Consider the following 25,077-nt stretch of genomic DNA (forward strand, 5'->3'; position numbering starts at 1 on the left):
GTCATACTTGCAACAAAACGATACTTATTAGATCGCTACAAGGCGAGAGAACACCCCTATGATCACAGTGAAACTGAAACTTATAATTAAAAGTTGCTAGTTGCCGAAGTCAGAGCGAACTTCACTCAGCAATCAGCTGAAGTAAACAAGCTACAGTGCAAATCAGAAGCGCACACAAGCACCAAATAAGTGTCATACTTGCAATAAGCGGTTTCTTACCTTAAGCAAATGGCAAATCGCAGTCTTAAGAGGGCGAAAAAAACGCAGCTCCAACCCGTTAAGGGTTTGCAAGACTCCAGCGATTGCTCTTAGAAAATAGTACTACTCGAATAATCTGCTCTGCACGAGAAGATGCAAGAGAACGCTTCCGGGGTAAACGCACCTTAAGTACCGGTGCAGTGACATACGTCACCCCTGTCGCAAGCGACTTTGTTGGTATACACACTCGAACTGCATGCGCATGTGATGGATATCCGGGTGCTTAAAGCACCGCCTCTGGCGGTCAGGAGAAATAAAATAGAACTGTAGTTTTCGGTTGCAAACTGTATGCATATATATATATATATATATATATATATATATATATATATATATATATATACACACACACACACACACACACATACATACAGTGGTGCTTAAAGGTTTGTGAACCCTTTAGAATTTTCTATATTTCTGCAAAAATATGACCCAAAACATCATCAGATATACACACACACATACATACAGTGGTGCTTAAAAGTTTGTGAACCCTTTAGAATTTTCTATATTTCTGCAAAAATATGACCCAAAACATCATCAGATTTTCACACAAGTCCTAAAAGTAGATAAAGAGAACCCAGTTAAACAAATGAGACAAAAATATTATACTTGGTCATTTATTTATTGAGGAAAATGATCCAATATTACATATCTGTGAGTGGCAAAAGTATGTGAACCTTTGCTTTCAGTATCTGGTGTGACCCCCTTGTGCAGCAATAACTGCAGCTAAACGTTTGCGGTAACTGTTGATCAGTCCTGCACACCGGCTTGGAGGAATTTTAGCCCGTTCCTCCGTACAGAACAGCTTCAACTCTGGGATGTTGGTGGGTTTCCTCACATGAACTGCTCGCTTCAGGTCCTTCCACAACATTTCCATTGGATTAAGGTCAGGACTTTGACTTGGCCATTCCAAAACATTCACTTTATTCTTCTTTAACCATTCTTTGGTAGAACGACTTGTGTGCTTAGGGTCGTTGTCTTGCTGTATGACCCACCTTCTCTTGAAATTCAGTTCGTGGACAGATGTCCTGACATTTTCCTTTAGAATTTGCTGGTATAATTCAGAATTCATTGCTCCATCAATGATGGCAAGCCGTCCTGGCCCAGATGCAGCAAAACAGGCCAAAAACACGATACTACCACCACCATGTTTCACAGATGGGATAAGGTTCTTATGCTGGAATGCAGTGTTTTCCTTTCTCCAAACTTAACGCTTCTCATTTAAACCAAATTGTTCTATTTTGGGCTCAGCCGTCCACAAAACATTTTTCCAATAGCCTTCTGGCTTGTCCATGTGATCTTTAGCAAACTGCAGATGAGCAGCAAGTTTTTTGGAGAGCAGTGGCTTTCTCCTTGCAACCCTGTCATGCACACCATTGTTGTTCAGTGTTCTCCTGATGGTGGACTCATGAACATGAACATTAGCCAAAGTGAAAGAGGCCTTCAGTTGCTTAGAAGTTACCCTGGGGTCCTTTGTGACCTCGCCGACTATTCCACACCTTGCTCTTGGAGTGATCTTTGTTGGTCGACCACTCCTGGGGAGGGTAACAATGGTCTTGAATTTCCTCCATTTGTACACAATCTGTCTGACTGTGGATTGGTGGAGTCCAAACTCTTTAGAGATGGTTTTGTAACCTTTTCCAGCCTGATGAGCATCAACAACGCTTTTTCTGAGGTCCTCAGAAATCTCCTTTGTTCGTGCCATGATACACTTCCACAAAAATGTGTTGTGAAGATCAGACTTTGATAGATCCCTGTTCTTTAAATAAAACAGGGTGCCCACTCACACCTGATTTGTCATCCAATTGATTGAAAACACTTGACTCTAATTTCACCTTCAAATTAACTGCTAATCCTAGAGGTTCACATACTTTTGCCACTCACAGATATGTAATATTGGATCATTTTCCTCAATAAATAAATGACCAAGTACAATATTTTTGTCTCATTTGTTTAACTGGGTTCTCTTTATCTACTTTTAGGACTTGTGTGAAAATCTGATGATGTTTTGGGTCATATTTATGCAGAAATATAGAAAATTCTAAAGGGTTCACAAACTTTCAAGCACCACTGTGTGTGTATATATATATATATATATATATATATATATATATATATATATATATATATATATATGCACACAATAGTAAGTAATAGTAAGTTTCCTCGATGCTTCGGCGATGAAATGTGCATTTTCACGTCGTACTGTCCACTGTGCCGGACAGAAATATCGCAGTTGCAAACCGTGCATTGTGCGAAATACATCCCCTTTCGCAAAGGAACAATACACGGCCATGTTGCTGTATATTTATCATTAAATTTCTGGTTATTCTTGCTCGGCTTCTCCGTTGTCGGACGGCAGAAACGATAAGACCAACAACCACTTGCGAACGAACGATGGTACTATCATGAATTTTGATTGATCGAGTTCAAACCCGGAAGCAAATATCAACCAATCAGCGACGATGTATCACGAAAGCTTTGAATGATTCCCGCGGATTTCATCCTTCCGAAAATGCGGAACGGACTGAATTTTCTTCGATCATGGCGGAGTTCAACGTATCAAACAAAATTGCGGAACGAACTGATTTTTTTTCCGATCACTGCGAAATTCGTAGTTTCGAATTAACTGGTCGTAGTGGTGCAAAAGTGGCAGAAAATCGTATAAAATACGAAAATTTCGTAGTGGTTGGCATCTCTGCTCTCTCTCTCTCTCCCTCCTAATCGGTTTCTGACTGGATTACTCATGAATATTAGTCAGATAACTTTTATAGGGATGTTCTCTCGCTCTTACTGTTTCTGATGAAGTATTCAGCAAAATTTTCCGTCAGTTAGTTTTGACGTTCTGCTTCACGGGAGACTTTGAACTGAGTTTTCATAGCGAAAGTCGATTTCAGGTCAATTAATTGGAATTGTTTCTTAGATGTGGATCACAGTTTTTTCAAGGTTCGCCTTGAAAGCTGTGAATAGTAATCGAAATAATTATTAATATTCTTTCATATAAACACACTAGTAGGCCCTATTTAGAAATCCAAAGTCCTACAAAGTACAAAGAGGGTATTAGAAATAATCTTTTATGACTTTTTTATTTTGATAGAGAATGGTAGATGTGAATGACATTCAGTGCTTATTTATGCATGCTTTATCATTAACATTGACTTCTCCTTTGTTGTGATGTATAAATGAGAGTTAATAAAGCCATTTGGGAAAACTTTGAAGAAGAGTGTACCCATTTAACTTTTTTTCACACAATTAACAATTAATACGAATTAAACACTAATTTGCATAATTGGTTTTTACTCATTTTTAAACTTTGTATTCGGTATACAACCATCTATGAGCCCGCCAATTTCCATGTACGGTTGCGGTCAGAAGTTTACATACAGTGACATGAATGTCATCTTGGATATGAACGTCATGGCAATATTTGGGCTTTCAGTAATTTCTTTGAACCGTTCTTTTTCTGTGGCAGAATGTACAGCATACTTCTTTAATTTAAAAAAAAAAAAAACACTAGAATTTGGTGCATAAGTTTTAATTTTCTTTGGGTTTTCTGAAATCAACACAGGGTCAAAAATATACATACAGTACCTAATATTTGGGTAAAATGTCTCTTCGCAAGATTCACCATGAACAAGCTTCTGGCAGAATTCTGGTTGGATATTGTGGCAGCGGGGGCGTGGTCAAGCATCGGTCTGTGACCGGAGGGCGGAGTCAGGGAAGGTAACCTGGATATGTGGTCAGACAAACCAAAATTTGAAGTTCTTTATGGAAATCAGGGACGCCGTGTCATTCGGACTAAAGAGGAGAAGGACGACCCAAGTTGTTATCAGCGCTCAGTTCAGAAGCCTGCATCTCTGATGGTATGGGGTTGCATTAGTGCATGTGGCATGGGCAGCTTACACATCTGGAAAGACGCCATCAATGCTGAAAGGTATATCCAGGTTCTAGAGCAACATATGCTCCCATCCAGACGACGTCTCTTTCAGGGAAGACCTTGCATTTTCCAACATGACAATGCCAAACCACATACTGCATCAATTACAGCATCATGGCTGCGTAGAAGAAGGGTCCGGGTACTGAACTGGCCAGCCTGCAGTCCAGATCTTTCACCCATAGAAAACATTTGGCACATCATAAAACGGAAGATACGACAAAAAAAGACCTAAGACAGTTGAGCAACTAGAATCCTACTTGTCTCCTCAGTCCCCAGACGTTTACAGACTGTTGTAAAGAGAAAAGGGGATGTCTCACAGTGGTAAACATGGCCTTGTCCCAACTTTTTTGAGATGTGTTGTTGTCATGAAATTTAAAATCACCTAATTTTTCTCTTTAAATGATGCATTTTCTCAGGTTAAACATTTGATATGTCATCTATGTTCTATTCTGAATAAAATATGGAATTTTGAAACTTCCACATCATTGCATTCCGTTTTTATTTACAATTTGTACTTTGTCCCAACTTTTTTGGAATCGGGGTTGTGTATATATATATATATATATATATATATATATATGTGTGTGTGTGTGTGTGGCAGCGGGGGCGTGGTCAAGCGTCGGTCTGTGACCGGAGGGCGGAGTCAGGGAAGGTAAGTGGCAGAATCACTGCACCTGATGTTGATTAACGTGTTTGTGTGTCTTCCCCAGTGACCACGCCCTATTTAAGGAGAGAGCGAGAGCAGAGGAGAGCTCTCTCCCGAACCAGGCACCAGATGTGTGTGTGCGCGAGTGTCTGTCTATGTGTTTTCTGAGAGACCACTGAAAAGTGTGAAAAATAAAAAGGTTTACGAAACTTAGTTCTGTCCTGCCGTCTTCTGTGCTCCTCCCACTCTTATGAACTGCTACAGATATTTTATGGCTCTTCATGGTAGAATTGCTAGAGTTCAATTAAATTTGTTTTTTTTCCCTTGGCATGAACGCGACTTATAAGCACAGTCCATATATTTTCAATCGGGTTGAAGTCAGGACTTGTTTTAAGCTTAATATTAGCCTGCTTTATCCTCCACAACCAGCTCTGATGCGTGTTTGGGTTCATTGTCCTGTTGTGACTCCCAAGTCGTGTTCAAATTTCTGATGGTTTATGCTGAAGAATTCTGAGGTAGTCCTCCATTATTCCATCCACTTTGTGCAATGAACCAGTTCCACTGGCAGCAAAACAGCCCCAGAGCATGATGACCCTACCACCACCACCAGCTGGTACAGTGTCCCTCTGTACATGGTGATCATTGTGTCCAAACAACTCAATTTTTGTCTCATCTGACCATACAGCTTTCCTCCAGAAACCTTTTTTCTTTGTCTGTGTGGTCAGTTTCAAACTTTAGTTAAGCTTGAAGGTGTCAATTTTGGAACAGGGGGTTATTTCTTGGATAGCAGCCTCTTAGTCCATGGTGATCTGAACTGTAGACAGTGATCCATCAACTTCCAGTTCATGGCAGGGCTATGCCACGGTGGTTCCCAGGTTGTTTCTGATCATCCGAACCAATTTCCTTTCAGCTGAAGGGGACAGTTTGGGTTTTCTTGAAGCAAAGTGGCTTGGCAAAGTGACTACACCTCACAATAACTTGGATACAATTGTTTGAACTGATCTTGGAATTTGCAGTTGTTCAGAAATGGGTCCAAGAGACATTCCAGAGTTGTGTAGATCTGCAATCCTCTTTCTCAGATCTGCACTGAGCTCCTTGGACTTTCCCATTTTACTGTGTGTTGGTCAATCCAATGAGTGCTGTAAACAAACCCTTTTTATGAAGGCAAAGAGAAACTACCAGCTGTAGTCAATCATGATCACTAACAGGAAGTTAAGAGACCTCGGCCTTGGCAAGATAAGAGACATTTTGGAAGTTTCAGCACCTCTGAATTAATAATCTAAGTGAGCATATGGGCATTTTTGACCCTGTATGTATAATTTGGACCCTGTGTTGATTTCAGAAAACCCAAAGAAAATTAAAACTTGTGCACCAAATTCTAGTGTTTTTTTTTTAATTAAAGACATATGCTGTACATTCTGTCACAGAAAAAGAACAGTTCAAAGAAATTACTGAAAGCCCAAATATTGCCATGACATTCATATCCAAGATGACATTCATGTCACCGTATGTAAACTTCTGACCACAACTGTAAATATCTTGAAAAATAGAAAAGAAAAAAAATTGATCTCATGCGTTGAGAAACATTTTGGACCGTGTTATCCGAATACATAATATTCTAAAAATTAAGCCGTTTCTTCAATCTTTGATTGGTAATGTCTCAAGAACGGATAAACATTTTAATTTTGCAAAAAAAGTATATTGTTCAGCATTCAGTTCTGAATTCAGCAGTGTTCTCCACTATCGTTAATGACTTGGCGGCCTGCCGAGTCATAACGGCTAGAAAAGCTATTACCGCCGACTCATAAATGCGCCGCCAAGCCTTAATTTTTGTCCGCCCAGTCAAAAAAAAAAAGTTTACTTCAAAGAAAAGTTAAAAAACCACGCCAATACAAACACCAAATACAAACACCAAAGTAATTCTCTGATCACAGGTCGTTGATGCGCTTTACTTTACAATAGGTTCAACAGAGGCCCTTAACGCTTGGTCGCTCACTTGTCACTACGCATGTGTAGTGCGGCGACAGAGGAGTGCGTGTCAGTTAAGTGGCTCCGATTGCCTCAGACCTCTGAGAGGAGTACGGTGGAAAGAAAAGACACATACTGCACATCAAATGAAAGGTAATTTTGTGTAGAATTCAACTAAAAACAAATATTCTATTCAATAAACATTTCAGTAACGGAGTGACAAAATAAATGTAAAGTCGGCTCCCAGTGTCAGAAGATTTTGCACAAAAGCAGCTACTTGGGAAATAAATAACATGCAACTTAGATGCCAGGAAATGGCATCTGAGGGGTTTCTTATTTCAAAATTTTCTGGTGCGAGGGGGGACACCCCCCTCGCGAACCCCCCGGTGACGGCCGCTCAACACTACTGCCGAGCTATAACAGGTAGTATAGGTAACAGGTAGTGGATAACACTGATTCAGTGAGAGCAGTTTCAAGCAATTTAGACTGAATTTGAATTTTCACCTGATATGCCTAATCACATATACACTGTGTGTGTGTGTGTGTGTGTGTGTGTGTACCTCCACTGCACACTTGACCTGCTCCTCCAGGTTGCTAACGGCAACTGCATCTGCTGCAGCATCTTCATCCACAGAGAGAGACTGGAGCTGTTTCTCTACAGAGAGACGCTGTTCTGCATACAGCCTGCACAGGGAACCACATGGGAATGCCAGCGATGCAGGGTAAACAAACAAACAAACAAAACATACAGACATACATGCAAAATACACACACGAAAAATACTGAGAAAACAGAAATACGAAATAAAAATAAAAGCAAGAGTGGATTTACAGGACAAAACGATGGCGAAAACTACATTTAAATAAAGCTTTTAGACTAAAAAAAAAAAAGAAGATAATAGAAAATGTTAGATAGAAATGAAGACCACACTTCACGTCACACCACACTCAGCCAATCAGCTTTCAATATGCTAATGAGCACCCTGCTGAAGTGTTTATGACATGCTGTGTGTGGTGTTAATTTATTTTCGTTGGTCCTACTGAAGGTGTTAAAGGGACTGAAGGGGTTTAACAGCTGCAGGAGAGTCAGAGCCGAGCTCAGCGAGAGCGTTACCGTTCATTCTCACGCACCACCTGCTCCAGACTCGCCCTGACATCCACCATCTGCTTCTGCACACACACACACACACACACACACACACACACACACACACACACACACACACACACACACAGTTCAACTGTCAAATCACTATGACTTACACATCCCATCTGTCCTGAACACACACACACACAGTTTTAAGAGGCAGTAATTGAAATAAATGGAGAGCGCAGTCATAAATCAGTGATTAGAGATGGAAAATAAAGGACTGGTGTGTAAAATGAACCGCGCTTTAAACTAAAGTGTGATAACAGCAGCTGAGGAACTGATGGAATCCGCACACAGGATTTTCACTCAGTGTTTTACTTCATCGCAAATAAACGCATCATAGATGCGACACCAAACATTTTCATTTAATCGCTGATTGCTCTGGCTTCGTGAAACACCTCACGCTAATTACATGTGTTATTTACCAGCTGGGAGGTCCGTATGGTGAAATACCGTGACCGAGGTTTTGAAAGTACTGAGCGAGGCCCTCTGGGTTGAGGTCAGTATTCAAGGCTGAGGTCACGGTATTTCACCATACGGACCGACCTTAAGCTGGTAAATAATATATTTATTTTTTCTTTACCAAATTCTAACAGAAAACGAGAGCGCCCGAAAGGGAAAACCGAGCCGAGACGCTATTTTGAATCCTCATTCACGGCTGTAATGCAAATGGCTTCCTCCTTGGTATACAAGTGCACTTCCATGGCAGGAAAAAAAAACTACATTTTGCCGCCTATGTAGTCCCCTATTTATACAAATAGGAGTCATTCAGGATTCAGCCATGTTTTTGCTCGGTGTTAGCAAGTTACAGGTTTTAGTTTTCTCCTGAAATGTTTCCTTTTATTTCTTCTTCCTCAGGGTAGTAAAACTCGCTTTCGCTGTGAACACTGTCATTATCACTATCCATGCTGTAAAATTAATGCTATTCTCCTGAGAAATGCTCGCAAAAATTTATAAGATTTTTGATAATCTTATAAATAAAAGTTCTCATCTCATTATCTCTAGCTGCTTTATCCTGTTCTACAGGGTCGCAGGCAAGCTGGAGCCTATCCCAGCTGACTACGGGCGAAAGGCGGGGTACACCCTGGACAAGTCGCCAGGTCATCACAGGGCTGACACATAGACACAGACAACCATTCACACCTACGGTCAATTTAGAGTCACCAGTTAACCTAACCTGCATGTCTTTGGACTGTGGGGGAAACCGGAGCACCCGGAGGAAACCCACGCGGACACGGGGAGAACATGCAAACTCCACACAGAAAGGCCCTCGCCGGCCCCGGGGCTCGAACCCGGACCTTCTTGCTGTGAGGCGACAGCGCTAACCACTACACCACCGTGCCGCCCCATAAAAGTTATAAAAAAAAGATAAATGTTGACAAAATTTGCTACTATGTTTGTTGTTGTGAACGAGTGAGTCGTTAGAGGTCTGTAACCGGGGTCCGTACCGTAGGATACGGACCCGCTCGCCAGCCAATCAGAGTGCAGGATTTGGACCGCGAAAAAAATAAATTTAATTAATTTAGTCAAAGGTGGATTTTTTTTCCAGATGAAGTCGAGGAATAAATGATGGCATCATCAACAGAAAATCCCCACGAGGACTCTGTTGCTCCTGAATTCTTTAAGGCAGGACCTGATTCATGAAAAACGCTCTTCTCCATCCAGTCCTCCAGCTTCTCTTCACCCACCCCCACTGGAGCCTTGTTTTCGTCTATAGGTGTCAGTGCTGCTCTTTTGTGTGAACTCTCGAACGGTTCGGTCACAGACCCTGACTCCTCCTCCTGCTCATGGGTTTTGTTGTGCATTTCCTGTTCTCGAGGCCTTTGCACTGCTGGAGTTTTCTATCCTGGCGCCGTGACATCTTGGTTGACTCGTATGTTTTCCTTTTATAACAACTTTCCCGTTTTGTTTCTATTTGCACCGCATTTCAGACACAGCTGACTGAGAACAACCGACATCTTCCACACTCCATGTTGGATTTCCTTCTTAAAGGAGTTTTATAATCTCCTCTGTTGTATAAATGAAGCTCCGTCACGGCAGGGCCACGTTTCCTTTCCTACGTTTCCTTTCAGTTCTCTGTCCACTGGCTCCGTGAGTTCCGAACTCACTCCCTGTTCAGCGCACAATCATTCACAGTCTTTACTCTGGGGCTGGAACTTGTTTTAGAAAGACATTTTACAGGACAACGCCATCATTTTTAACTCTACATGATCTGGTTCAAAATTAAAAAAAAAAACAAAAACACGCACCCCGTTAATTACAATAATTTAACTGACCAAGTATAAGGGGAGATTCATGAAGCCAGAAAAGTTCAAAAATTAAACACAGTTGTGTCACACAGGGCTTTCCACAAGCGCCGGCTGCCGGCCATACAGCCGACTACACAATTAAGTCCAGCTGGCTACTTTAATGACTATTATTTTTGTAGCCCACAGGCTCTAAATATTAATTTTCGATTTTAATAAAATTAAATGTTTATCTAACGGACTGACAATAATGTCAAACTGAACCGCACTCATTTAAATTGTGATTCGTGCTGTTTGTACCGATAATAACCACAAATTCCCCGCTGACTTCGTTGATCAAGGGAAAGAAACTCATCTGCGGCCCCGACATGCGGTGTGCGCGCGCGCTCGGCAGAGGCAGTAGTGTGTCGGGGCCATCGGAGGGAACAGAAGCAGAGATAACGCTTATTTTGTCTCCGGTAAACCAGTCTTCTCTCGTTCAATTACGTGCTGGCATCAAAAGACACCGTTGGTTGTAAGTGAAACCAAACTGAGTGGTTGGAGTGTATTTTCATACACAAATGGAGAAATGTTCGCTGAGTGTGTAATTGTGTAGCCCCACTGCAGACCGTTGTCGTTGTTAATTCATAGCATGCTCAGCTGTGTGAATGTGTCATGCACCGAAAATAAGAGATTTACAAGCCAGGAACGCCTCATGATGCAATACGCAAGAAAAGAAAGAAGATTTACTGCCATTTTACTTTGTATTTGAGTAAAGTGAATAAATAAATGGTCTGTGGAAAATACATTTAATCCTGGGAACTGCGTGCACAGGAGTTTATTTTGTGTTTACTCCCCCCCCCGGCTGGCTACTTATTTGTCATGGCTGGCTAGTATGAGCTTTAGTGGAAAGCCCTGGTCACATCTGTGATGTGTATATTTGGTCCAATGAGAAAAGCTGAGTGTAAATCCTCTCGGTGTGGGGATTCCATCAGTTCATCACAGGGTGGACGTTCAAACACTGCCAAGCTGATTATTATTTATTTATTGATTTATTACGGTTGTTGTTAAAAGAGAGAGGTGTTGTGTACCTGGTAGAGTTTGAGTTGTTTCTCCATCTGCTGCATGTATCGATCATATTCCACTATCAGAGGAGCCATGATGCTGAAACACACACACAGAGTGTAAGGAAGGAGAATTATATTAAAAGCACATGATTTATAATGTACATAATAATCTGCTTATACGAGTGAGAGAGAGAGAGAGAGAGAGAGAGAGAGAGAGAGAGAGAGAGTGTGTGTGTGTGTGTGTGAGTGAGTGTGTATGTTCACCCTTGGTCTGCAATCCACGGAGCTGCAGACTCACACTCTACATCTTCACCCTAAACACAACACACACAGTTCTGGGTCCAACAGTCCTGCACTCTCTCTCTCTGTATGTATATGGGTCTGTCTCAGAAACTGGGTACTGTGGGGGTACCCCACTAAATACAGTATACTCACATTCAATAAACTATACGGTTTTGAATGGTGATGTTGGTTTTAATTTGAAATAAAATGATGAAAGAAATAATACAGATAAAATTAAATCTTTGATGTGAATATTCAGAATTTGGCAAAAATTCTGCAAATTTGTGGAAAAATGGCGGCTTGATCTGGGACATGATAAATGGTTGACTACATCGCATTCCCTTAAAAAGGTTGTAGTCCACTGAAAAGTCTACAGTTATCACTAATTGTAGTTTAAGTTGTAACTTTATACACCTAAGGATCGGTGCGCTCACAGAATAATCATAACCGTAATAAAACATCATGCAAAATATTTGATCACCGTTGTAACTCCATTTTCCGCAGACCCAAAACCAATACGATTGTGTGTTTTGATCTAAACGGAAAGCCTCAGGGTCGAGGTCACTACCTCACCAAAAGTAGCAACTTAAAATCACTACGCCAGATAAACATTTAGTTATAAATCTGCAACTTTGTTTTTTAAAACGAAAGCTGAAAGTTAGGTATAGAATATGTTTCTTACAGAATATGTTACGATGGTAGCTGGTCTTGTATGAATTTCTGAGCTATAAAATGAGTTGTGGTCTATTTTTTACCGTAGCGTGTTATTTGTGTGCGGGGAAGGACACACATTAATAATTTGCATGTGTAGAATGGAATTTTCCACTCCAACAGTTAGAAGTTGATCGTGCTTCCATTTGTGGTCTTTCTGTTACGCGAGTGATCTGTTCGGACGTTATCACTGAAAAAGTGAGTTTTGACAGTTTTATTTTGTTTTAGTCTTGCAGTATAAGGCAATAGAATGTTTCTTTTTCATCTTACTTTCATATTTCGTAGTGTTTGCATATTTTTGGCCAATATTTTGCAACCGTGGTCAATTTAGATCGAACTTTTGGATAGAATCTACGGCCAGTCATCTTGTCCCGCCCCCACCTCGCGCTCTGTCCGGTGCGGTAGTGATGTCCCATTGCTCGCGTGCCGCAGCAGACACTCACGCGACCTTCAGCCGGTACAGTCGCTGTTCTTTTACCACCGCCGTTATTCTCATCTTTCCGGTGTGTTCTTGATTTTTCCATTGTGTCCTATTTCGCCATATCAAATACCCAAAATGTATCATATTATTCATATTTAAGTGAATAATCAATCAATTCAGTCATCATAACTTGGCATTTTTAACCCAAGCAATCAAAAAAAGGAAATTTATTCAAAATTTTCACTCATCTGTGAAGGAGGGGCTTTAATTCTTCATGATGTAGTTATTTTATATATAAATCAATTTTACAAAAGCATCTGAATTGTAATCAAAACAATTTTCCACAGCGGAGGCCAGATAAAGCAAGATGCTATCTTTATTCTTATTAAACATGACAAAAGAAACATTGAGCGTTAGGTAAATGCAAAAAAAAAAGTAAAATTAGAAAATTCGTCCCAAACGAGAGACCAGTTTCTGAGACGGACCCATATACAGGGAGTGCAGAATTATTAGGCAAATGAGTATGTTGACCACATTACCCTCTCTATGCATGTTGGCCTACTCCAAGCTGCATAGGCTTGAAAGCCTCCTACCAATTAAGCATACCAGGTGATGTGCATCTCTGTAATGAAAAGGGGTGTGGTCTAATGACATCAACACCCTATATCAGGTGTGCAAAATTATTAGGCAACTTCCTTTCCTTTGGCAAAATGGGTCAGAAGAGGAATTTGACGGACTCAGAAAAGTCAAAAATAGTGACATATATTGCAAAGGGATGGAGCACTCTTAAAATTGCCCAGCTTTTGAAGCGTGACCATCGAACAATCAAGCGCTTCATTCAAAATAGTCAACAGGGTCGCAAGAAGCGCGTTGAAAAAAAAAAGGCGCAAACTAACTGCCCGTGAACTGAGGAAAGTCAAGCGTGAAGCTGCCAAGATGCCACTCGCCACCAGTTTTGCCATATTTCAGAGCTGCAACATCACTGGAGTGTCAAAAAGCACAAGGTGTGCAATACTCAGGGACACGGCCAAGGTAACAAAGGCTGAAAAACGACCACCACTGAACAAGACACACAAGATGAAACGTCAAGACTGGGCCAAGAAGTATCACAAGACTGATTTTTCTAAGGTCTTATGGACAGATGAAATGAGAGTGAGTCTTGATGGGCCAGATGGATGGGCTCGTGGCTGGATCAGCAAAGGGCAGAGAGCTCCAGTCCGACTCAGACACCAGCAAGGTGGAGGTGGGGTACTGGTATGGGCTGGTATCATCAAAGATGAGCTTGTGGGACCTTTTCGGGTTGAGGACGGCGTCAGGCTCAACTCCCAGTCCTATTGTCAGTTTTTGGAAGACACCTTCTTCAAGCAGTGGCACAGGAAGAAGTCAGCATCCTTCAAGAAAAACATGATTTTCATGCAGGACAATGCTCCATCACACGCATCCAAGTACTCCACAGCATGGCTGGCCAGAAAGGGTCTAAAGGAAGAAAGATTAATGACGTGGCCTCCTTGTTCACCTGATCTGAACCCCATAGAAAACCTGTGGTCCCTCATCAAATGTGAGCTCTACAAGGAGGGGAAACAGTACACATCTCTGAACAGTGTCTGGGAGGCTGTGGTTGCTGCTGCACGCAATGTTGATCGCAAACAGATCAAAACACTGACCGAATCCATGGATGGCAGGCTTTTGAGTGTCCTTGTAAAGAAAGGCGGCTATATTAGTCACTGATTTGTTTTTTTTGTTTGTTTTTGAATGCCAGCAATGTATATTAGTGAATGTTGAGTTGTTATATTGGTTTCCCTGGTGAAAATAAATGAGTGAAATGGGTATATGTTTGTTTTTTGTTAAGTTGCCTAATAATTATGCACAGTTATAGTCACCTGCACACACAGATATCCTCCTAAGATAGCTAAAACTAAGAAAGCCCTACTCCAACTTCCAAAAATACTCAGCTTTGATATTTATGAGTCTTTTGGGTTCATCAAGAACATAGTTGTTTTTCAATAATAAAACTAATCCTCAAAAATACAACTTGCCTAATAATTCTGCACTCCCTGTATATATATATATATATATATATATATATATATATACACACACACACACATACATGTGTGTACCTGTGTGAACGCTGATGAAGCATCCTGATAACGACCTAGAACAAAATTCAACCTGTTAACTAACACACACACACACACACACACACACACACACACACACACACACCATGTTAATGCTGAATATTTGTTTTCAATCAGAATTTTAAATGTTTATTATTTACAGTTAAAGTGAAAAAATTAAACACTGTGTTTCTCACCCTGATCTCGCAGAAACTCGAGTTCTGAAGCCATGATGACGCACACACACACACACACACACACACACACACTGGACAGGAAACAGGGTGACACATTAACTATAAAATATTTGTTTTGGAAAATATATTGTTAGTACTTCATGATATAAAGCTCTGTGTGTGTGTGTGTGTGTGTGTGTGTGTGTGTGTGTGTGTGTGTGTATATTTCAGCCAACAGCCTGAGCTCATTTTCCATACAATCAATCAATGAATCAATCAAAATATTTACATTATTCACTGTAAAGAAACTACAATGAGATTAACATTCTAATTAACTCCAGGCCAGTTTTATTGATAATGGATTTAACATTATTCTCTCAACTGGTCAAATAATCTGTAATTAATCACTATTATTCTATCCACAGTCACTGGATATGAGCAATCGTGCGCGCTGGTTGGCTACTCTACTACTAGGATATCAGCTCATATACCGTGAGTAGAGAAAAACAAAATGGCGGAGCGCATCAAGTCAGATATAGCACTTCATCAAGTATTTAAAAGAAAGAGAAATAGCTAAAAGAATATAGTCGCCCCTCCCCCATACAGTGCCTTTTCCACACTCCGGCCCAGTCGGTGGTGGTAATGCAGCTTTAAAGCTCATAGGCAACAGTTTTATGCATATTTGAAACTTTATATGTTAAACCCTCTGTAATTTTCTTCTGGTCCCAAGAAGTATTGTTAATAAGTAATAATTAAAATAAGTTAGCGTGGATCGCGGCGAATTTCTGTCGGCTATTTTCGTGACCACTCCGGCGCATGACGTCATTTAAGCCAAACAAATTGCTTGAGTTGAGTCCACTTCCATTTACTTGCATTGCTGTTCGGCTTGAGTGCAGACGTGCATTCGGGAATTTCCAAAGAAAAACCCCATGCCTTATTGTTGTGCAGTGAACTGTAACAACGGGACCGGCTCAGGAAGAAGTTTTTACCTTTTTCTGAGAGAGGAGAAGAGGCAGAGCGAGTGGGTTGGCTTTTTCCGAAAAAGGAGAAGAGGCAGAGAAAGTGGATTGTGTGCGTAAAGCCAGAGGGTTTTTTTTTTCAGAAGAGGAGAAGAGGCGGAGCGAGTGGGTTGGCTTTTTCCGAGAGAGGAGGAGAGGCGGAGAGTGTGGATTGTGCGCGTGAAACAAAACCAAGCAGTCAAAGAAGAAATGGAGCAGCAACGCTCAAGCAAAAAGGAGAAGATTGGAGGTAAACATTTTTACTTTTGCTTGCAATTGACAAGTCAAGAATCCTGAGGGATCCTGTACAATCATTGTGGAAATGAGACAAAGGGATATTTCCTCGCCTAGAGTCGGCTATAAATATCTAATGCCGCGGATGGCAGGCTAATGTGGCCTACCGGCGCACTGTCAAGTAATTGTTACCTTTATCCACTAGGGAGGGCGGTTTAATTATTCTTCAAAAGGGCTCTTATTTAGTATTACGACAAAAGTAGGAATTTATCATAACTACCAGGATAAATCATTTGGGCGCGAGTCTTGTTGAGGCCTGGGGTCACCGCGATCAGAGTCGGCCGAGTCGCTGTCCGATTCCGAGGCCACATGGTCAAACCAGCGAGCCACATTCACCGATTGCTTCGCAACGGCCACAGGTTCATACATATAAGGTTTCACCTCTTGATATTCAATTTGGAGAGTTCCTACTTCAAAATCGCTATTGCTTTCAGACATTTTACACAACCTCTCACGACCAAAGTCCGTACACGTGTGCTCGGTTCACAAGTAAACACAGAACTACTCCCAGTCTGTTTGGCTTGAATGACGTCACGACGACGGTCCCCTGGCGGTGAACATGAGTGAGATATAAACAAACCTTCAGAACTTGGGCAAAACAGTATATTTTAACCATTTTATTCAATTTTAGGGCGCAAATTAGACACTAGGAAGATTGATTTCGCTTTTTGGGTCGTTCTTCTAGACAATAAAGTTGATATTCTACGTTTCACCTCCGAGCGCTGCCTATGACCTTTAAGTTGGTTTGACAACTGCCAAAATCCCTAAATCCCTAAAGAAGATAAACAAAATGGCAGACCATGTTTCTGAACCAAGCGAGGATGAAATAAAAACTCTGCTCAAAAACAACTCCCCCCCCCCCAAAAAAAAAAAAAAAAAGAAAGCAACAAAATATGGAAGGAAAGTATTTGATGGTAAGAACATTTTTTTTTCAATTATTATTATTATAGAATTTTACAAAAAACTGCTACTGTCATTTCACCAGTTTGTTTACATTCTAAGAGGAAATTATTTTGTTGGACGTTTTGTATAAAGTTTTTATTTACTGAATTTACAAAAAATAAAAATGCTCCATTTCTCAAAATCCAGTGAATGCAGATAGAATAAAACAGTTATTCGATTTGATCTCATAGTACATGGCTTATAGCCGACTCTGTGCTATGCGCCTCACCGGCTATCAGCTCATGTACGACTCGATTTCATGGAATAACTGTTCGATAGAATGGTGGTTACAATTATCGACACCTTTTCAGATTTACCAATAAAAAACAATTTTACAAAGGCAAGTTGCAGTTACAACAGCTATTATTGGTTAAATAATCAACCGAAAGACCCCCGTTGCCCTTTGATCTTGTCCGATGACACAGCTTGTTATAAGAGATGGAATTTTTTTTAGCACGATCAGCAATTTGAGGAAAACCTGGACGTCATCATCGCAGGTAAGCGTGGTGGAAAGATCACGGACATGTTTTTACTCATCAAGTTCACAGATATTTCATGATCTCCTTGTCGAAACCTGCTTTATTTCTTACTCTTTCATTTTACAGCCGCCATTTTGTATCTAAATGCGCGTTTGAGAAGTCACGTGAGGTGTTGATAATAGTGATCACTTTCATCATTGTCCATCATTATCGACACCCTGTGGAATTAAGTGACATTTACGACTGTTATGGATTGATCTTTGGGTAAAAAAAATAAAAGTGCTGCGATTTGTCCTTTTTTCCCCCGATTCATAGCATAATTAAATGCTTATAGAGTATTTGGAATCCAATTACAATAAATAGAATTAGGTCAGAATTAAATTCCTAGCATATATCAATGTTTTCCCCAGTAAAAAATTAAAGCCCTAAATTCTGGCATGATAATACACAGACAATTGAGCACCAATGGTGTGAAAGCGAGTGCCAAAGGCTCAAAATGAAATGAGGGAGGTCCAGGGGCATATCCCCCTGGAAATTTTTTTGAAAATAGATGCTCTCAGGTGTATTTTCAGGGTCTCTGAGAGGTTTTTGATACATGATTATAGGATAGCTTTTACCAGTGTTTCAATTATTTCTGACCTAAATAGTATTAATGTGTACACATTTGAAATTTCACCTGAAAGTTGAAATTTTGGCAGTTAAACTGTTTGGTTAGAGATTATGGAGGTATATGATATTACTTTGTTATTACACTCATTATTATATGCGTTATTACATTTTACACTTGTTATTACAAGCATTATTACATTGTTATTACACTCGTCATTACATTGTTATTACACATTATTACACGCGTTATTACACTCGCTATTACATGCATTATTACATTATTATACTCATTAATACACACGTTATTACATGCATTATTATATTACATTGTTATTACACATTATTACACGTGTTATTACATGATCACACTCGTTATTCGTTATACACTCGTTTTTAAAAGTGGTATTTACTCAAACTGTTTGCATAGAATGAACTTTCGGGTTAACAGTGTTGCAGTGTTCTGCAAATCTCATCTCATTATCTCTAGCCGCTTTATCCTGTTCTACAGGGTCACGGGCAAGCTGGAGCCTATCCCAGCTGACTACGGGCGAAAGGCGGGGTACACCCTGGACAAGTCGCCAGGTCATCACAGGGCTGACACATAGACACAGACAACCATTCACACTCACATTCACACCTACGGTCAATTTAGAGTCACCAGTTAACCTAACCTGCATGTCTTTGGACTGTGGGGGAAACCGGAGCACCCGGAGGAAACCCACGCGGACACGGGGAGAACATGCAAACTCCACACAGAAAGGCCCTCGCCGGCCATGGGGCTCGAACCCGGACCTTCTTGCTGTGAGGTGACAGTGCTAACCACTACACCACTGTGCCGCCCCTGTTCTGCAAATTTGCAATTTAATATTTCAGATCTTGAGACATGAAAGTGCTATTTTAAAAAATAAAAGGTCAGAAATGTTTTCTTTGTTGTCTATTTAGTTCATTTTATTTCCTCAATAATTTTCCTTGATTGAGAAATCGGTCTGGGCTCTTATGGGTTAATCAGTAGCCTGCATGCTAGTATATGTTCCATTTAAAGTCAAACATTTTGATGAACGCCAGGCTCAATTTTGATTAACAAAAAATCTGCGTAGTAGTACAGTCTGAAGATGCTCTTGCACATTCTGTGTCAATTGAACAAAAATTATGGGAGGATATAGGTTTAATAAGTTTTACAATTTTTGAAGTGAGTGATGGATTGATAAGTTTAGATGTGTTCAATATTTTCTTATCTTCAGACATAATAGTGTAGGAGATGTTTCTTTACCTGCTTGATAGTTTCAACTATGACTCCAATCTTCCTCAGAAGAGTCATTAGTCCTTAAATTAAATTCATTATTGACATGAACTTAAAATCATTGTTTTATTTTATGGCCTTGGTGCCCTGGCTTTTGGCCTTCGTGGCCTCAAAAAATTGACAGCACAAAAGGCCAAGTGGCCTTGCCCCTAAAATGACGAAATTCCAGGCCTGATCGGGAATCAATCTTTTTTCCCCCTTATTGGAAGTTTGAGTAACTATTCATGCACAATTTACGTATTGAAAGTCTTTTATACTTCTGCAACAGCCAAAAGATCGTTAAGGTGTCGATAAATGTGGACAAGGGTGTCAATACTTGTGGAACGCAGTCACGTGATCTGATACACTAAGTAATTGGGAATCAACCTTTTTTCCCCCCAGTGGAAGTTTAAGTAATTATTCATGCACAATTTACATATTGAAAGTCTTTTATACTTCTGCAACGGCCAAAAGATTGTTAAAGTGTTGATAACTGTGGACAAGGGTGTCAATACTTGTGGAACGCAGTCACGTGATCGGAGACACTAAGTAATCGGGAATCAACCTTCCCCCCCCCAGTGGAAGTTTCAGTAATTATTCATGCACACTTTACGTATTGAAAGTCTTTTATACTTCTGCTTGGCCAAAAGATCATTAAGGTGTCGACAAATGTGGACAAGGGTGTCAATACTTGTGGAACGGTGTCACGTGATCTGATACACTAAGTAATCGGGAATCAACCTTTTTTTCCCCCCAGTGGAAGTTTGAGTAATTATTCATGCACAATTTACGTACTGAAAGTCTTTTATACTTCTGCAACAGCCAAAAGATCGTTAAGGTGTCAATAACTGTGGACAAGGGTGTCAATACTTGTGGAACGGTGTCACGTGATCGGAGACACTAAGTAATCGGGAATCAACCTTTTTTTTCCCCCCAGTGGAAGTTTCAGTAATTATTCATGCACAATTTACATACTGAAAGTCTTTTATACTTCTGTAACAGCCAAGAGATCGTTAAGGTGTCGATAAATGTGGACAAGGGTGTCAATACTTGTGGAACGGAGTCACGTGATCTGATACACTAAGTAATAGGGAATTAACCTTTTTTTTCCCCAGTGGAAGTTTGAGTAAAGCATACTTTATGTATTGAAAGTCTTTTATACTTCTGCTTGGCCAAAAGATCGTTAAGGTTTCAATAAATGTGGACAAGGGTGTCAATAGTTGTGGAACAGTGTCACATGATCTGAGACACTAAGTAATCGGGAATCAACCTTTTTTTCCCCCCAGAGGAAGTTTGAGTAATTATTCATGCACACTTTACATACTGAAAGTCTTTTATACTTCTGCTTGGCCAAAAGATCATTAAGGTGTCGATAAATGTGGACAAGAGTGTCAATACTTGTGGAACGGAGTCACATGAGCTGATACACTAAGTAATCGGTAATCAACCTTTTTTCCCCCCAGTGGAAGTTTGAGTAATTATTCATGCACAATTTACGTACTGAAAGTCTTTTATACTTCTGCAACAGCCAAAAGATCGTTAAGGTGTCGATAACTGTGGACAAGGGTGTCAATACTTGTGGAATGGTGTCACATGATCTGAGACACTAAGTAATCGGGAATCAACCTCCCCAGTGGAAGTCTGAGTAGTTATTCATGCACAATTTACGTACTGAAAGTCTTTTATACTTCTGCAACAGCCAAAAGATCGTTAAGGTGTCGATAACTGTGGACAAGGGTGTCAATACTTGTGGAATGGTGTCACATGATCTGAGACACTAAGTAATCGGGAATCAACCTCCCCAGTGGAAGTCTGAGTAGTTATTCATGCACAATTTACGTATTGAAAGTCTTTTTCCTTCTGCAACGGCCAAAAAGATCGTTAAGGTGTCGATAATTGTAGCCGCTGTTTTATTAACGTCTCCTGATCTGCCTCTGTGCTGTCACGGAGAATAAACTCTCCACAGTGACTACTGCAGCTCTTCTGTGATCATCAGATATAAACAGGGTGCGATTTGTCAAAAAAACAGAAGGGGGGGATGTTTTTTTTTTTTAATCATGAAACGTCACAAAATTAAGGTAACAATAGGCTAACAGCCAGGGGTGTAGTGGGCGTGGTACGCGGGGGTACGCCGTCCACCCACTTCTCCCGAGGTGACAATTCCCCTACTGGAAATTGTGAGAGGATGCAGTGCGCGAAGCAATTTGGTCACGCATGTTTGCTGGCCGTGAATGTGTGACCTGCTATGAAGCTACAATGATTATGTGTGTGCTTGAGACAGCAGCCCCCCCCCCCCCCCCCTCTCTGCTCCCTCACTGGCCCCAGTCGGCATGGCGACGGGCCTGAGCAGGAGCGCCGAGTCACACAAGATCTTGTCAGTTTTCTGCTGTTTTTTGCTCAGGAGCAGGCCTCGAACAACGACAAATAACTCAAAAACGAAAGCAGCTATTCACAAAATTATTTCACAGTGAGCGCTACAAGGGTCTCCTGAATACACTGATGTAATTCTTTTGTCTGTAGTGTTAAAAATGAGGACGCTAGAGCGAGTTAAAAATGAGTGACTTTTCTGTCACGTTTATAATGGGTGTCAATGAGGCCTCTCGGCTGCACTCTCCTCAGTTTGAGGCTTCTCATTCAAAAACTGTAAATCCTATCGGTTACGTAGACACATTGTGTGAATCAGGACAAGTGTGACTACTACTTTTGAGAAAATCATGTCTGTAGAGTGAAATTTGTGGCTGAAAACACAGTTTAAGTGAGAAAGTTTGAGCTATTTTTTCAAGCTCTCTACACTCTAACTAAACGAGCTCCACTGGTGTGTAACGCAATAGACACCCATTATAAAGCCGGATTTTCTCCCGGAACCCACATGGCGTTTGAGCCGGGACTGATCCGAAAGTGTAGAAACTAGCAGAAAAGTTGAACGCCAGATCCACAGAGGAGAAGTTTTCCTACGTTTTAGAGTTTGAATCACGTCTCTAGGTGAAAGCATGCCAGAGCAGCGGACGTTTGAAAAAGTGCTTTTTTTTTTCAATTAATTCCATAGAAATGAATGGGGTGGAGCCGGCCCCCGCCTCCGCGGTGGGGGAATGGGGCGAGGGAGAGGAACAGAAGGGGGGAGGGGAGAAGTCACGAATCGCGTACCCCCACTTTAAAAATCTCCACTACACCACTGCTAACAGCTCAATAACATCCGATGATATCAAATGAATAACACTAAACCAGAGATAGTAAATTCATCTTCCTATCTCTCTGACTAAATACACGAACACTAACACACAACAAAGTTCGCATTGCTTGTCGCGTTGCTGTGATGTTTCTCTCCCTCCGGATTAAATGGACAGTGACTCGAAAATCACTGAAATACATGAATACTACACTGTAAAAAAAGAATAGTCGAGAATACTTGAAATTTCAAGGCAACAGTCTGCATTAAGAATTTTATGTTTTGCCAACGATGCATGCCCATGATAATCCAAACTATGATAACACTGTTATCTTTATTAAGAATTCTTAATTAAGTCAATTTTCAATTCCTCATTCTGCCAACATAGATTTCTCTTTTTGCTGAACAGTGGCATTCACAGTAGTACAAAAAGGCAATTGAGGTTCTCACAATTTTTTGGGGGGCTTTTTTTACCTTTATTTGGATAGGACAGTGTAGAGACAGGAAATGAGCGGGAGACGGGGAGGGATCGGGAAATGACCTCAGGTCAGAATTGAACCCAGGTCCCCGGATTTATGGTATGGCGCCTTATCCACCTGAGCCACGACAACATGATCTTCAACCGGAGAGAGAACCACATTGCCCAGCCCTTGCATTTGGGAGAGGAAACCCTGTGTCTTGGTCATTAAGAGCATGCGCTGAATAAACACCTGTGGCAATTATGTATTTTCAATTCAGATTATTCACTATTGCATATTTACACATCATTGAGGTGCACCCTATCAGTTTGATGTGGATTTTTCTGTTCGTTAATAATTATTCATATTTTCTTGTCCATTCAATTGTGAATATGGAATTACTTGAACAAAGCGTAATTCTATTTTTTAGAATTATCCACATCAAGAAAAATCCACATCAAACTGATAGGGTGCACCTCAATGATGTGTAAATATACAATAGTGAATAATCTGAATTGAAAATACATAATTGTCACAGGTGTTTATTCAGCGCATGCTCTGAATGACCAAGACACGGGGTTTCCTCTCCCAAATGCAAGGGCTGGGCAATGTGGTTCTCTCTCCGGTTGAAGTTCATGTTGTCGTGGCTCAGGTGGATAAGGCGCCATACCATAAATCCGGGAGCCTGGGTTTGATTCTGACTTGAGGTCATTTCCTGATCTCTCTCTCTCTCCTGCTCATTTCCTGTCTCTACACTGTCCTATCCAAATAAAGGTGAAAAAAGCCCCCCCCCCAAAAAAATTGTGATAACCTCAATTGCCTTTTTGTACTACTGTGAATGCCACTGTTCAGCAAAAAGAGAAATCTATGTTGGCAGAATGAGGAATTGAAAATTGACTTAATTAAGAATTCTTAATAAAGATAACAGTGTTATCAGAGTTTGGATTATCATGGGCACATCGTTGCCAAAACATAAAATTATTAATGCAGACTATTGCCTTGAAATTTCAAGTATTCTCAACTATTCTTTTTTACAGTGTAAATGAACAGTTTGCTCTGATGGCGCAGTTCATGTGGCCTTTTCTACTTTCCCGTCGGTGCGCTATCCGCCGCGTTTCGCCCTTCTTTAATCCACATTTCTGCGAATTTCTCAGCAGGGAAGGAACGCACGTCTGGCCCATTGACAGCGAGGAAAAGAAGGCTGTTCAGTGTGGATACATTCATTCTGTTGCGCTCATCAGGAAGGATGTGATTCATGGCGCTAAATCCACGTTCACACTCTGGTTATTATCTACAATGTATCTATTTGCTGGGGACGTTCGTGAACATCAAAGCTGCCACTTCGGGTCATTTTGAAAGTGAGTGCAATGTAGACCATAGAAAACTGTGTCACAACATGCCTGTCATGTCAACTTTTTTTTTTTTTTTTGGTTTGTTTGTTTTACTGACGGGGTTGTCCCCGAGGATTTTTTTTTTCAGCAGAGATGAAAACCAGAGGGGGGATGATCCCCCCCAGCAAATCGCACCCAGGATATAAATATAAATTATATTAACGATAAAAACGGAGTCATGTTCAGCTGGATGATGGAACTCGGTAACAGGGACAACATGCTAACTAGCGTTCCGGCTGCACAGATCTCTATGGAGCCGCATTAATACAAAACAATCCCAATATTTTTCAACACGATAAAACTAGATACATTTTAAATCCTAAAAATTAATATCATGTCGCTGTGGAAACGATCTAACAAAATAAACCACGTCGATAATCACAGAAATGTCAAATATTTACCGTGAAAAATCCTCCGCCGTCAGTTTAAAGCCGAACTGAGCAGCCAATCAGAGTCACTTCTGGAGACGCTTCAAAAACATACGGTACGTCCGTTAAA

At 40.7% G+C, this 25,077-nt stretch overlaps 1 protein-coding gene across 3 annotated transcripts in view; it reads right to left on the reverse strand.

The window, feature by feature from the left end:
• Positions 1 to 25,052, reverse strand: part of sclt1 (sodium channel and clathrin linker 1) — a 49,138-nt gene extending 24,086 nt beyond the window's left edge. Inside the window, exons 1-7 of one of the 3 annotated variants that reach the window (XM_060916801.1) lie at positions 24,981 to 25,052; positions 14,985 to 15,055; positions 14,788 to 14,822; positions 11,518 to 11,567; positions 11,278 to 11,350; positions 7,926 to 7,981; positions 7,373 to 7,496 (exon numbers count right to left, since the gene is read on the reverse strand). In XM_060916801.1, the coding sequence (XP_060772784.1) occupies positions 7,373 to 7,496; positions 7,926 to 7,981; positions 11,278 to 11,350; positions 11,518 to 11,567; positions 14,788 to 14,822; positions 14,985 to 15,018 (372 nt within the window). In that variant the 5' untranslated portion in view covers positions 15,019 to 15,055; positions 24,981 to 25,052. Of the gene's footprint in view, positions 1 to 7,372; positions 7,497 to 7,925; positions 7,982 to 11,277; positions 11,351 to 11,517; positions 11,568 to 14,787; positions 14,847 to 14,984; positions 15,056 to 24,980 lie in introns of all 3 variants that reach the window. The other 2 variants (XM_060916802.1, XM_060916800.1) reach the window with 2 other exon arrangements.
• Between the last annotated feature and the right edge of the window lie 25 nt (positions 25,053 to 25,077).

This window comes from Neoarius graeffei, chromosome 3 (assembly GCF_027579695.1).
Source record: "Neoarius graeffei isolate fNeoGra1 chromosome 3, fNeoGra1.pri, whole genome shotgun sequence".
NCBI lineage: Eukaryota > Metazoa > Chordata > Actinopteri > Siluriformes > Ariidae > Neoarius > Neoarius graeffei.